The 12135-nt window shown below is 44.3% G+C and overlaps 1 protein-coding gene across 2 annotated transcripts in view; it reads left to right on the top strand.

Annotated features, from left to right (window-relative positions):
• Nucleotides 1-8245, top strand: part of FAM234A (family with sequence similarity 234 member A) — a 64830-nt gene extending 56585 nt beyond the window's left edge. For both annotated transcript variants that reach the window (XM_040441302.1, XM_040441304.1), the window contains exon 12: nt 7202-8245. In XM_040441302.1, coding sequence (XP_040297236.1) covers nt 7202-7407 — 206 coding nt within the window. In that variant the 3' untranslated portion in view covers nt 7408-8245. The remainder of the gene's footprint in view (nt 1-7201) is intronic.
• The last annotated feature ends 3890 nt before the right edge of the window (nt 8246-12135 follow it).

Here is a 12135-nt window from a genome sequence, read left to right as displayed (position 1 = left end):
GGCGACCCTTGAGTGGATTAGTCCCTTTATGGATCTTGGGAAGCCCATAAAAGGTCGCTATCAGTGGTTTAGTAGGTAGGAGGAATTCAAATTCCGAAGTCCCAATAACTTTATTCGCAAGGCCAACAAGCAGAATGTGTTTAAGCTCAGCAAGAAAAGTCGGAGTAGGATTCGATGGTAAGATACTGTAACCCTCCTGGTCCCTGAGTAATTCAAGGCACATGCGCATGTAGACCTCGTTGTCCAGTACAACCAAATTTCCCCCTTTATCTGAGGGCTTTATAATGATGGTGCGATCTTTCTCAAGAGATTGCAGAGCCTGCATCTCAGGGATGGAGAGATTATACGATTTAGGGGTTGCCCGGTCAAGTTCTTCAAGGTCATTAGTCACCAATTGTAGGAAAATATCTACATGTTCATAATTAGCTGGGGGGGGCATTTTCTTACTTTTTGGTCTTAATGCAGTGAAAGGGCCTGTACCGGTGATACGGGTATGGTCCCTATTTAGGTCGGTTAGGGTCTGAAGGTCATCAAAGTCCTCTTCATCAAGGCCCAATCTACTGCATGTGTCTCTATTTGAGACTTTAAAGAATTTACGCCACTTGAGCCTCCTGCAGAAGAGGTGGAGGTCCTTGGTCCATGTAAATAGACTAAAATTAGAGGTAGGTACAAATGATAAACCCCTCTTAAGGACCTCCACCTCGACTGGAGTGAGAACTCGTGAAGACAGATTCACAATTTGAAGGTCTGTCATTGACCCTTGTCCGGGCGACCCCGATCGCGTAGTTGATATGGCATTACATTCTTTTCTAAAAAAGAAGATGAACCTGGTTGTTGTTGAGTTTGGGTATTGGAGTAGCCAGAGGGAGGTGATGAGGAGGAGGCATTCGGATACCCCGATCCCCGTGCACCTCGTCCCCTGCCTCCATAGCCACCCCCCCTTTTTTGCCATCCTCGACCACCGCGTCGCCTCGTTCCCTGGCGACCTGAGTAGGAAGAACTACCGTAAGGCTTGGAATAGGAGTCAGTATCTGAAGAGTCGAATTCTGAGGAGGAGGGTTCTGGTCCCCCTACTGGTCCCTGTGTGACGGTGTAGGCACGATTCTCCTTGAACTCACTAAGGTCCCTAACAAATTGCCTATGTTTACGCTCTTTGATCAATCCCTGGAAACGTTCAACGGCAGTTTGCAGGGATACCTCGCGCCTAGAGAAGTCAGGATCCTCCTTTAACTTAAGGGCGTTCTCAATTTGTTCATGTAGTTTTTTGGACGATAGTTCAAAGCCTTGCCTTTCTTCTTCGAGAAGTAGATGCATTAAATTTAATGAACTCTGTGTAAGTAACTCCTCCCACCTAGCTAGAAGAGAGGGTGAGGATATTCTGTCTGCTGGTTTAACTCGAAGGCGGAGCCCACGAGGGACAATTTTGTTAGCAATATAACTTTCCAACGACTTAATCTCCCACCAGCCTTTGATATTTTCTTTATAACCATTATATAATTCATTAAAGACCTGCTTACTTGTGGCCTGCTGGCCTAGACCCGGTACATCCCTATCAGAGAAGATATCCCTTGCTTCGATAGCTAGAGCCTCGGTGAAAAGTGTCCCTGACAAAAAACTGGCCATAGTAATAGTAGAAAATCAACATCCAGCATTTACAAATACGTATCTATTGGGTCAGAGGTCAAATAATTGAGGTCCAGCTACAGCATAACCCTTTACAAAAATATAATATAAATAAATTTAATATAACAAAACAGCAACCATGTCCCTATATGTCCAGACCCATACCAGGCCACCCAGAGGATACTGCCAGGGAGTGGGGTAGTTGACCCTAGTAACGTTTACTAAAGCTTGGCCCTAAGCCCAGGGGCGGCCCCTAATGGTGGAGCCCCCCTGTCCTCGAACCTGGCTAACAACTCCTATCTGTGTCTGTGTATGTGCCTCCACCGTTTGCTTCCCCTTTGATACGGGATATTATGACCTTTGTGGCGGACTTCCCTGGACTGCCGTGGCTGCTAGTGGGGGACTTCAATTGTACATTGAATGACTCCATAGATAGATGTCGGGTAGAAGGTGCCAGTGGATCACCGGGGAGTGTGGCTCTTAAGAATATTATGAGGGAAACTGGTTTACTTGATGCTTGGAGGCTGCGCAACCCGGATAAGCGGGTGTTTTCATGTAGATTTGCTTTGCATCATTCATTATCACGCATAGATCTGGCTTTGGTTAATGATGTTATGCTACCACTGATAAGAGATGTTATTTATCACCCTCGGTCGTTGTCTGACCATTCCTTGGTGCAGATCGATTTGTGCCTGGGCGTGCTTAGGCAGGGACCGAGGTTGTGGAAATGTAACCCGCATTGGTTGAATGTACTTGGTGATTTGTCTGAGATTACTCTGGAGGTCAGGGAGTACTTTTCTATTAATGGAGGGACGGCTTCAATACACGGAGTCTGGGATGCCATGAAAGCGTTTTTGAGAGGGGTACTGATCAAAGAAATTAGTAAGCATAAATCTAAATCCAGAGAGGCAGATGTTAAAGCTCATGTACAAGTAACAGAGGCTGAAAGGGAGTTTGGTAGAATCCCCACCATGGCTAATAGTGAGGCGCTGGAGGTAGCTCAGGAACAACTGAGGTGTCATCTACTACAGGCTGCAGAGAGGAAACGTAGTTTTTACCGCCAAAGATCTTTTGAGGATGGAGAGAAAGTTGGGCATCTGCTCTCAGTGGTTTCTCAGGCACAGAGGGGTTCTTCTTGTATACAAGAGCTAATGGATGGAAATGGGAATAGTAGCCAGGATACAAAAGGGATATTAGATATTCTAAAAGGTTTTTATGTCTCTCTCTATGCTTCCAAGGCGTCTAGCTCGGAGGAGGCCTTGTCCGCCTTTCTGGCTGAGGCTCAGCTATCAGTGTTATCAGAGGAAGATAGAGAGAGACTGGAAGAGCCGATCACGCTGGAGGAGTTAGAGGTAGCTCTTGGGGGGATGGCGAACGGTAAGGCGCCGGGGGCAGACGGCATACCAGTGGAGGTGTATAAAAAGTTGCAGGGGGTACTTCTTCCTGAATTACTTAAGGTTCTTGAACATTCTCTGGAGACGGGTTCGCTACCACATTCTATGCAGGAGGCTATCCTAGTAGTCATTCCTAAGCCTGGGAAAGATCCCAAAGTTCCTGATTCCTATAGACCAATTTCGCTATTACCTCCTGGCGAAGGTGTTGGCGAACAGGCTGTCCAGGGTAATCCTAACTATAGTGCACCCGGATCAAACGGGCTTTATGCCTGGGAAATCGACTGCTATAAATATCCGTAGAGTATATGCTAGTCTGAATATTCCAGCTGATAATGGAGGAGATAGGGCCTTACTTGCGTTAGACGCCGCCAAGGCGTTCGACAGTGTTGAATGGAACTACCTATGGGAAACCTTGAGAGTCATGGGCTTTGGTGCTCGATTTATTCAGTGGGTGAAAGTGTTGTATTCAAGTCCAAAGGCACGGATCAGAGCTAATGGGGGGCTGTCAGATAGCTTTTCTTTGACCAGAGGCACCAGACAGGGGTGCCCATTGTCACCCTTGTTGTTTGCTTTAGCAATTGAACCACTTGCAGCCCTTATCCGCCTGTCACCTCATATTGTGGGGTTTAGATATGGTGAGACGCAAAATAAAGTGGCAATGTATGCTGATGACACTATGTTATTTTTGGGTGACACTGGGGGCTCTTTGGATGCGGCCATGGCTTTAATAGATAGATTTGGTGGCTTCTCTGGGCTTCGGATAAATTGGCAGAAGTCTGCCTTGATGCCGGTAGACGGACAGGCACTCTCTGGTGTGCAGGCAGATAGTTTGATACCCTGGGTGGGCAAGTTTAAATATTTGGGGCTATATATAACACCTAGACTGCTGGATTTTGAAGAACTTAATTTAACTCCTTTGCTAAATACTTTTAGGCTGAAGGCAAGGACATGGGGTAGACTCTTTTTGTCGGTGGTGGGCAGAGTGAATCTCTTAAAAATGGTAATGATGCCTCAGTTACTATACATATTGAATAATGCCCCTGTATGAGAGATTTAGGAAAATACATTCGATATTCAGAGATCTCATCTGGAAATATGGTCAAGCTAGGATTAAGCTGGAGACGCTGCAATATCCCAAGTCTGAAGGTGGCTTGGCTGTCCCTAACGCCTGGATTTATTTCTTAGCCTCTCAGTGTCAACATTTTAAGGGTTGGATGGAATTTCAGCTACCAGATGTGACGGGGAAGATACTGCAACACTGGTTGGGTAGTAGGGACCTTATGGGTATTCTGGAGGGTGCAGGGATGCATGGGGGGAGAGAGAAAGTAACGCTTATAGAGCTTATGAAAAAAGTGTGGACAAAGGTGAAATTGATCAGGGGTGTTGGTGGGGTAGGTGAGCTTTCCCCAATATGGAACAATAACTTGATGCCAGAGTTCATTTCTCTATCAGGAGTCCGAAATTGGGAATCCCATGGAGTAATGAGGATAGGTCAATTGATCAAGACTAATGTATTTAAATCATTTCAAGGCCTACAGCAGGAATTCAACATTCCTAAAGTGTGGTTCTATCAATATTTGCAACTGAGACACGCCTATGATGTCACGATGAGGAAGGGTTGCATTATTGCAAAAATGGATGTGGTCCATAAACTGGTTCTTCCAGCTGGAGGAAAGAGAGGTCTGATATCACAGGTGTATACTCTGCTTTTAGACAAATTTTTGATAGGATTCCCTCTTACAAGGATGAGGAAATGGGAAAAGGATTTGAGGGACATCCCTAAGGAACAGTGGGAAGATATATTGGAGGCAGTCCCGAGAGTGTCTGTAAGTGAACAGGGCAAGTTGTCACAACTGTTTATCATCCACAGAGTCTACAAAACTCCAGTGTTTTTACGGAAAATTGGGGTTAGAACTGATGACAATTGTCCAAAATGTATGGTGGAAGGTGCAGATCTGTTTCATATGCTTTGGTCTTGTCCAGTGCTAAGTAGCTTTTGGGATGAGGTGTTGACTGTGATTAATCGTAACCTGGAGTTGAGGGTGCAGAAGGACCCAAAGATCTGTGTGCTGGGATATGTGAAGGAGATTGGTGGGGGAGAGGCGGTCAAGGTGGCAGTTGGGAGACTATTGTATGTGGCCAGGAAGTTGATTGCTTTTAGGTGGATCCAGGGGAGTCCGCCAACAGTGGAGGAATTTGTGAGAAAGGTGCATGATATGTTGACTTTAGAGAGGGGAGTGTTTGTTAGGAGAGGATGTCCTCAGAAGTTTGAAAAGTTGTGGAATGAATGGTTGTCTCACACTCATGTCGTAATATAAAAAGGTCTTGAAAATTTATGCTCTGATCTGGGGGGGGGGTTGGTAGTTGGGGGAGGGGGGGAGGGGATTGTTGGGTTTTAACAGTCAAATAATCTTGTAACTGTTTTTTCTTTTTATTGGTATATACATTATGTACAATAACTGTGGGAGATGTATCAAATATCTGGATATGTGATAATGTTTTATACAATTCTTTGTATATGAGACGTGGAGGGGAGAAAATAACAGATAAATTGTAGACACAAACTGTCTTGTAATATGCCAATTTTATTTGAATAATAAAAACGATTTGATTGAAAAAAAAATTGTGCAAATCCTCAAACAATCCATGTTAATTCAAGGTTGTGAGGAACCAAAATACGAAAAAAGTCAAGGGGGTGAATACTTTTGCAAGGCACTGTAATACAGGCTTTACCGATTTTCAGGCCAGTTGTTGAGAACAAGTGTTTAAGGAATGCTTGTATCTGATAACTGGCCTATATAATTGAGCTATCCAGTCGAGCGAAGGCATCTTTCATTCAGAATTAATGCTGTCCGCTTAGCAGCAGCACATCTTCCTGTGTAATCGGGGATGTGCTGCCAATAATCAGTATAACTGAATGGAGGAAGCATGATTGTGGTAGCAGCCATTCCCCCATTATATACTTCACTTCATCAAGCCCGTGTAATAGGCTGCCGCAAAGGAGCACCGATTGAGGAGTTTATTGTCGATGAGGCAGTGTAATAGGACACACAGCCTCTGGATTTATCAAGACCGGCATTGATGGGCCCGGCACTGCCGGAGCAGACATTTAATTTATGATGAGGCACAGGCCATGTTAAACATGAAATGTCTCCTCCAGCAGTCCATGCACCAGACTGAAATCCAGCTCCTAGCTGGCATAGATTTCAGTCATCAATTTCTTCACTTTCTGTTATAAATGGTGATAAATGTGGCCCCCACTCTGCTCTCACCATGCCCCCTTCTTTTAGAAACTGGTGAGGGCCGCATAAAAACACCAATTGCAATTAGATTTCGTCACCGGGTTTTGCGACTTTTTTACTTCAAAAACACGTTATAGGAGAAAGCTAACGTTCCCCTTTAGGGTACCTGCATATGGGTGTAGGTTTACTAACGGAAAATCTGTACAGGTTTCCCTGCAGTTTTCTGAGTGTTTGCGCACCAAAAGCAGACCAAAACCGCTTGTGTTACTTGCAGCTTTTGTGCGGATTTGCCACAGATCTCACCCTTGTATTGCAAATGGTGAAATCCATACAAGAAATGGCACTAACAATTGACATGCTGAGGATTTCAAAATTTGCACGGCGAGTCAGTTTCCACCCAAAATTAAAAAGCTAATTGTGCATGAGCTTTGCTGGTACTGTATTACACTGCAGTTTTTCCACATGAGAATCTACACAATAAAACTGCGTAATCCGCGGCATGTAATCAGTGACTAGCCTAAGGGCTCATGCACATGAACGTTATTTGGTTCTGCATCTAAGCCGTATTTTTTTGCGGCTCGGATCCATTCACTTCAATGGGGCTGCAAAAGATGTGGCCAGCACTCCGTGTGCTATCTGCATCCGTTCTGTGGGGGTGCAAAAAAAATATAGAACATGTCCCATTCTTGTCTGTTTTGTGGACAAGAATAGGCATTTCTGTTATTTAGGGGCAACCTGTTCTGTTCTGCGATTTGCGGACCGCAAAACACGGCGCGGTTGTGTGCATGAGACCTAAGGGTCACTTTAATTTCATACTGCTTTGTGGTTCTTTGTCGTCTTGTTTGCCTATCCAAGTTATATACACCAGGTTTGATAAAGCTAGGTTGAAATCATGTTGTCTTTCCAGTTTCTAACCATCTTTCATTTTGTTATATTTCTTAGCCGCCCTGTTTGAGCGCAGCCGGCATGCTTGTTACGTTTTGGTGACAGGTCCCAACACAACAGAGGACCCTGGCACTTTGACGGTGTCTAAGCGGAAGTTAAAAGAAGACCTAAGTAATGGAAAAGTCATATGGTTCGGCACTGAAGAGACCAACACTGAGGGGATTAGGGATGATTTTTTTAGAATGAGATATTCTACTCACTAGCATGAAAAAAACAATGTAGAGGTCTCTTCATTCCTCACATCTTGAAGACATGCATTTCCTTTACAATATCAGATGCAAGGAAAATGGCCAGAAACATTGTTGGAAGAGCTACTGGCTCTTTTTCTGATGTCCTCCTTAAGTCCTGGCTATGCATTCTACTATTCATTTTTTCAGATTTTGATGAGGTTGGCATCTATAGCCAGAGACTCTACACGGTGTTTAAAGGGTCACTAACTTTTCAAAAAACATCTGATGTGTCATAGAGTCTTATCAAAAGTTTAGATCTTTGGCGGTCTGAGCGCTGAGACCCCCACGATCCCCACACTAATAGCGCACTCACTTTCCTCCCTGCAAGAGGAGCTGCATAGAAGTCTATGGACCGAGTCTCGAATCTGTCCTCGGCAACAAGCACATGCTATGTGTTCACTTCTCTCCCCTTGTTCTAGGGTTCGGTAGGGGTCTCAGCGCTCAGACCTCCACCAATCTAAACTTTTGAAAACTTAGTGATCTTTTACGATTATGATCTCCGTTTGCTGTGGTGGTTGACAAGGTGAATCTTATATCTGCTGTGCTTCATAATTCCAAACACCACTCTCCAGAACTAGGTACAATCTAATCCTATCGTATACTAATTGTTTTCTTAATGATTGTTGACCCTACCAGGTAAATTATGTAACAGCATTGTGGTTGTATCCAGTGATAGAGGATCCTTGAAAAGGATGCTGCGCCGAGCCATCGATGTAGCACTATGCCTGCTTTCTGACAGCTGGATAAACCATGTTAGGACTGACTCTAAACATAAACTGTACATCAGACGTTAACTTAATATCAGTCTTAACTATCTGTAAAAAAGGGGAAATGCAAGTGACTTTATCATGCAAATGGCATTTTATCAATTTTTATTTGTTCGTTGATCTCATCTTTATGTGTGCTGCCAACAAACAGTTAGTTAGTATTTCCAGTTAGATGGGCAGCGATGGCAGGTACGGGTTTTAATTATTTTTATTTAAGTGATTTTGTTGCCAGTTATTACACATCTATCCAAAGAAGATGACTCTCTGTTTTTCCAGGAGATGACCACTTTCCTGCTAAGTGACAGTAATGCCATTCACTAGCTCGTGATGACAGCAGCAGATGCTGTTTGGCCTCTCAGTTTACCTCAGCCCGCATGGAGGTGCCCCCTGCCCCTTGGTGTCCATGGTAGTGGTGTTAACAATTACCACCATCCATATTGTTTCCAAGATGGAGCATTTTATTCTGCACTGAAAGTGGGCAGCCCCTGCCTGGTGCATCTCTGATGCCCTGTATTTGCGCCTGCGCTGCTGGCTTTCAGAGCAGGTGCACAAGAAGAAGAAAGCCTGAAAATAATATGGACAGCACCGCTACCCTGGACACTGAGGGGAGGCATCTCCATCAGGGCGAAGGTAAGCCCAGAGGCCAATTAGCACACGTTACTGTAATTTACCAGCAAAGTGTCCAACCCCTTTAATTCCTTTATGCAATTTGAAGACATTTGACAAGCTATTGTATAATTAATAAGCTAAGAAATTGACATATTTTATGTGACTATGACATGATTGAGGAAATGAGCAGAAGAAAGGCTATTTGAGGATGATTGCTGAACAATCCTGGGGGCACATAATCCTGAGGATTTACAAGACTACTGTACATCTGCTGTGTATAATAAATGATTGTGACTGTACATCTTCATGTGTGTGATTTCTACTCCAGTACTGTCTGAGCTAAAGCTGGATAACCAGAAAGGGGTAGGACCAAGGGCCAACAATATATTCATTTTGAGATGTGTTCACATGAGAAGAATCAGTTCCCAAGGAAACTTACATTGTCTAATTTTTGCAGTTGGCAAACCAACAATGTGCAGAACGCACTGGCAGGCTAATGTTGAATAGAGGGCATTCCTGAGAGTAAAGGAAGTTGAAAGGTTTCTGTTTTTAAAGAGGACATGTCTGTTTTAGTAACTGCTTGCCCTCCCCACGCAAAAACAAGTGTTGAGCATTTATTCTTATGAATCTATGTTGTGTTATTCCTACTAGAAGTTTATGAATAAATGTACAACTAGGTCTTACCAAATGGAGATCTGTCCCTGCGCAGTCTGACACTGGCAGCACTGATTGAAGAGGATCAGACTGTGAAGGGACCCCCCCCCCCCAAATGGTAACACCTGGTATTCATGATTTTCCATGGTATTAAGCAGAGCATATCTCTTTGTGTTGTTTTGGCTACTAGTCAGAGGGATCTGACCTACTGTGTATGTGTAAAAAGGAAAGAATAAACCCCTTAAGGACCCATGGCATCTCTGGCCGTGACTTAAGGACCAGAGAAGTACATGTACGTCATGGTGATCGGGCGGGTGCAGGAGCTGCGCCTGCCCGATCAGCGACAGGGGTCCGGCAGTCACTGATAGCCGGACCCCTGCTGCACGCGCCGCCATCGGTAAAATCACCAATGCCGGCGCATTAACCCCTGCACCCATCGGGTCCCCGTGCTGCTGTGACGGGAACCCGATGGCATGGAAGGCAGCCTGATGCCTTCCTTAAGCATGTGGCTGCCTTCCGGGAGAGCCTGTGATATCCAGCCCCCTGGATCTCACAGGCAGGAAGCTGTAAGTGTATTACACTGTGTAATACACTTACAGCCAATGCATTACAATACAGAAGTATTGTCATGCATTGTAAAGGAGAGCAGACCCCCAAAAGTTGAAGTCCCAGAGTAGGACAAAAAATAAAGTGAAAAAAAAGTTAAAAAATAAAGTTTTCCCCCCAAAAATTAAAAGTTTCAAGTAAAAGAAAATCCTTTTGGCAAAATAAAGGGGGGGAAAATTGTGAAAAATCGACCAAAAAAAAAAAAAACTATGGCTCAGAATATGGAGACACTAAAACATTGTTTTTTTTGTTTTAAAAATGCTGTTATTGTGTGAAACTTAAATAAATAAAAGTATACGTATTAGGTATTGCCGCATCTGTAACAACCTGCTGTATAAAAATACTACATGACCTAACCCCTCAGATGACCACCGTAAAAAAAAGGGTGTAAAAAAAGCTATTTTTCTGTCACCTTACATCACAAAAAGGGTAATAGCAAGCGATCAAAAAGTCATATGCACCCCCAAAATAGTGCCAATCAAACCGTCACCTCATCCGGCAAAAATCATACCCTACCTACGTGAAGCTTTAGCTCCTCCACACTTAGGCATAAGAAAGCCAGAAAAGAAGCACTACCTGAACGAAAATGGTTAAATATGGTAGAGACAGGGGCACTGACCCTTCCGACACGCCAAGATCGCATAAGGGGCAGCAGGAAATGCAGAGATTTTTCAAGAAATCCACACACTCACCGGGCTTAAGTGCCAAGATGGCGGCGGCTGCAGCGCGGGCTGAAGAGGAAGAAGAATCGGAGGCAGACAGCACAAGAGGAGAGGACACAGAGACCCAAGACCGCTCCCCCTTTTTAAAAACCTTCCTCACTAAGGTACTGGGTCAAGCGCTCGAACGAGCTATTAAACCTGTCCTCAATGAACTGTCCGATATTAAAACAGAGCTCAAGCAAATAGGCCACAGGGTGGAGGCACTAGAAACAATGGCCCAAGAAGTAGTAGCGCACTCAGCAGGAATGGCGGAACATGTGGAGCTGCACACAGCGGAGCTCAACAGAGTCATGATCCTAATTGAAGATCAAGAGAACCGCAGCAGGAGGAGAAATGTGCGCATAAAGGGCTTACCAGAAACTTGGGCGAATGAATCGCTGCACAAGGTAACAATGGAAATTTTTGCTGATCTAGTTGGCCTGGAAGCAGCCTCATTCATTGTAATTGAGCGAGTTCACAGGGCCCTAAAGCCAGCTCCAAAACCCTCAGAGAGGCCTAGAGACGTAGTATGTGGCATTTTATCATACGTCGACACAGCCCGCATTCTAGTTGCAGCGAGAGAAAAAGATCAAATCTCATATGAGGGTGCAGAAATAGCTATCTACCAGGACATAGCACCTTCCACACTAGCAAAACGCCGTATCATGAAACCGCTGCTAGACGTTCTAAGGAGACAGAAAATACCATACTCCTGGATGTACCCATTTGGACTTTCTATCCTTAAGAACGGGAAAAGAATAATAATCCATACACCGGAGGACTTAAACAAAGCGTGGTCGGTCCTAGGTCTTCAACCTGTGGAGGTACCCACCTGGATGCCCATCGTACAATCTACATCACTACCACGCCTACCGAAAATCGAGTCCTGGAAGAAGGTTCCCATGAACAAAGTGAACAAAACGATGAGAAGCATGAGCCAACCTTCTTCACCTCCGCCGTGACAAGCTAAAGAAATAGAGGTTCTTCAGTGCTCCAGTTAGAAGTGGTCACCTGGTTATGCTCATTCCCCCTGACTTGCTCAGGGTAGGGATTTAGCGACAGGCCCAGGGTTTGATAGGTTAACATGAGGTAACATTCTGTATTACCTCAAGACTCATCACCAACCTAAAAAAATAAATTAAAAAAATCTTATTTCCCCTCAGAAAATGTGATATTTACGTAGCTTAATTATATTTTTATAATGGCTAGATTGCTTCAGATTACCTCCCGGAGACACATCAGGTAACTGTATGACAGTTACTCATCCAATATTAGGAGTCAGTATTAGAAGCTGACTTACTTTCTGACAGGCCCTCCCCCTAACAATTAATATATAACATATATAGGGGTTTCTTTTACTCAAA

Source organism: Bufo bufo, chromosome 7 (assembly GCF_905171765.1).
Source record: "Bufo bufo chromosome 7, aBufBuf1.1, whole genome shotgun sequence".
Lineage (NCBI taxonomy): Eukaryota > Metazoa > Chordata > Amphibia > Anura > Bufonidae > Bufo > Bufo bufo.
Note: the sequence above shows the minus strand (reverse complement) of the source record. Positions and strands in the feature narration are given on the sequence as shown.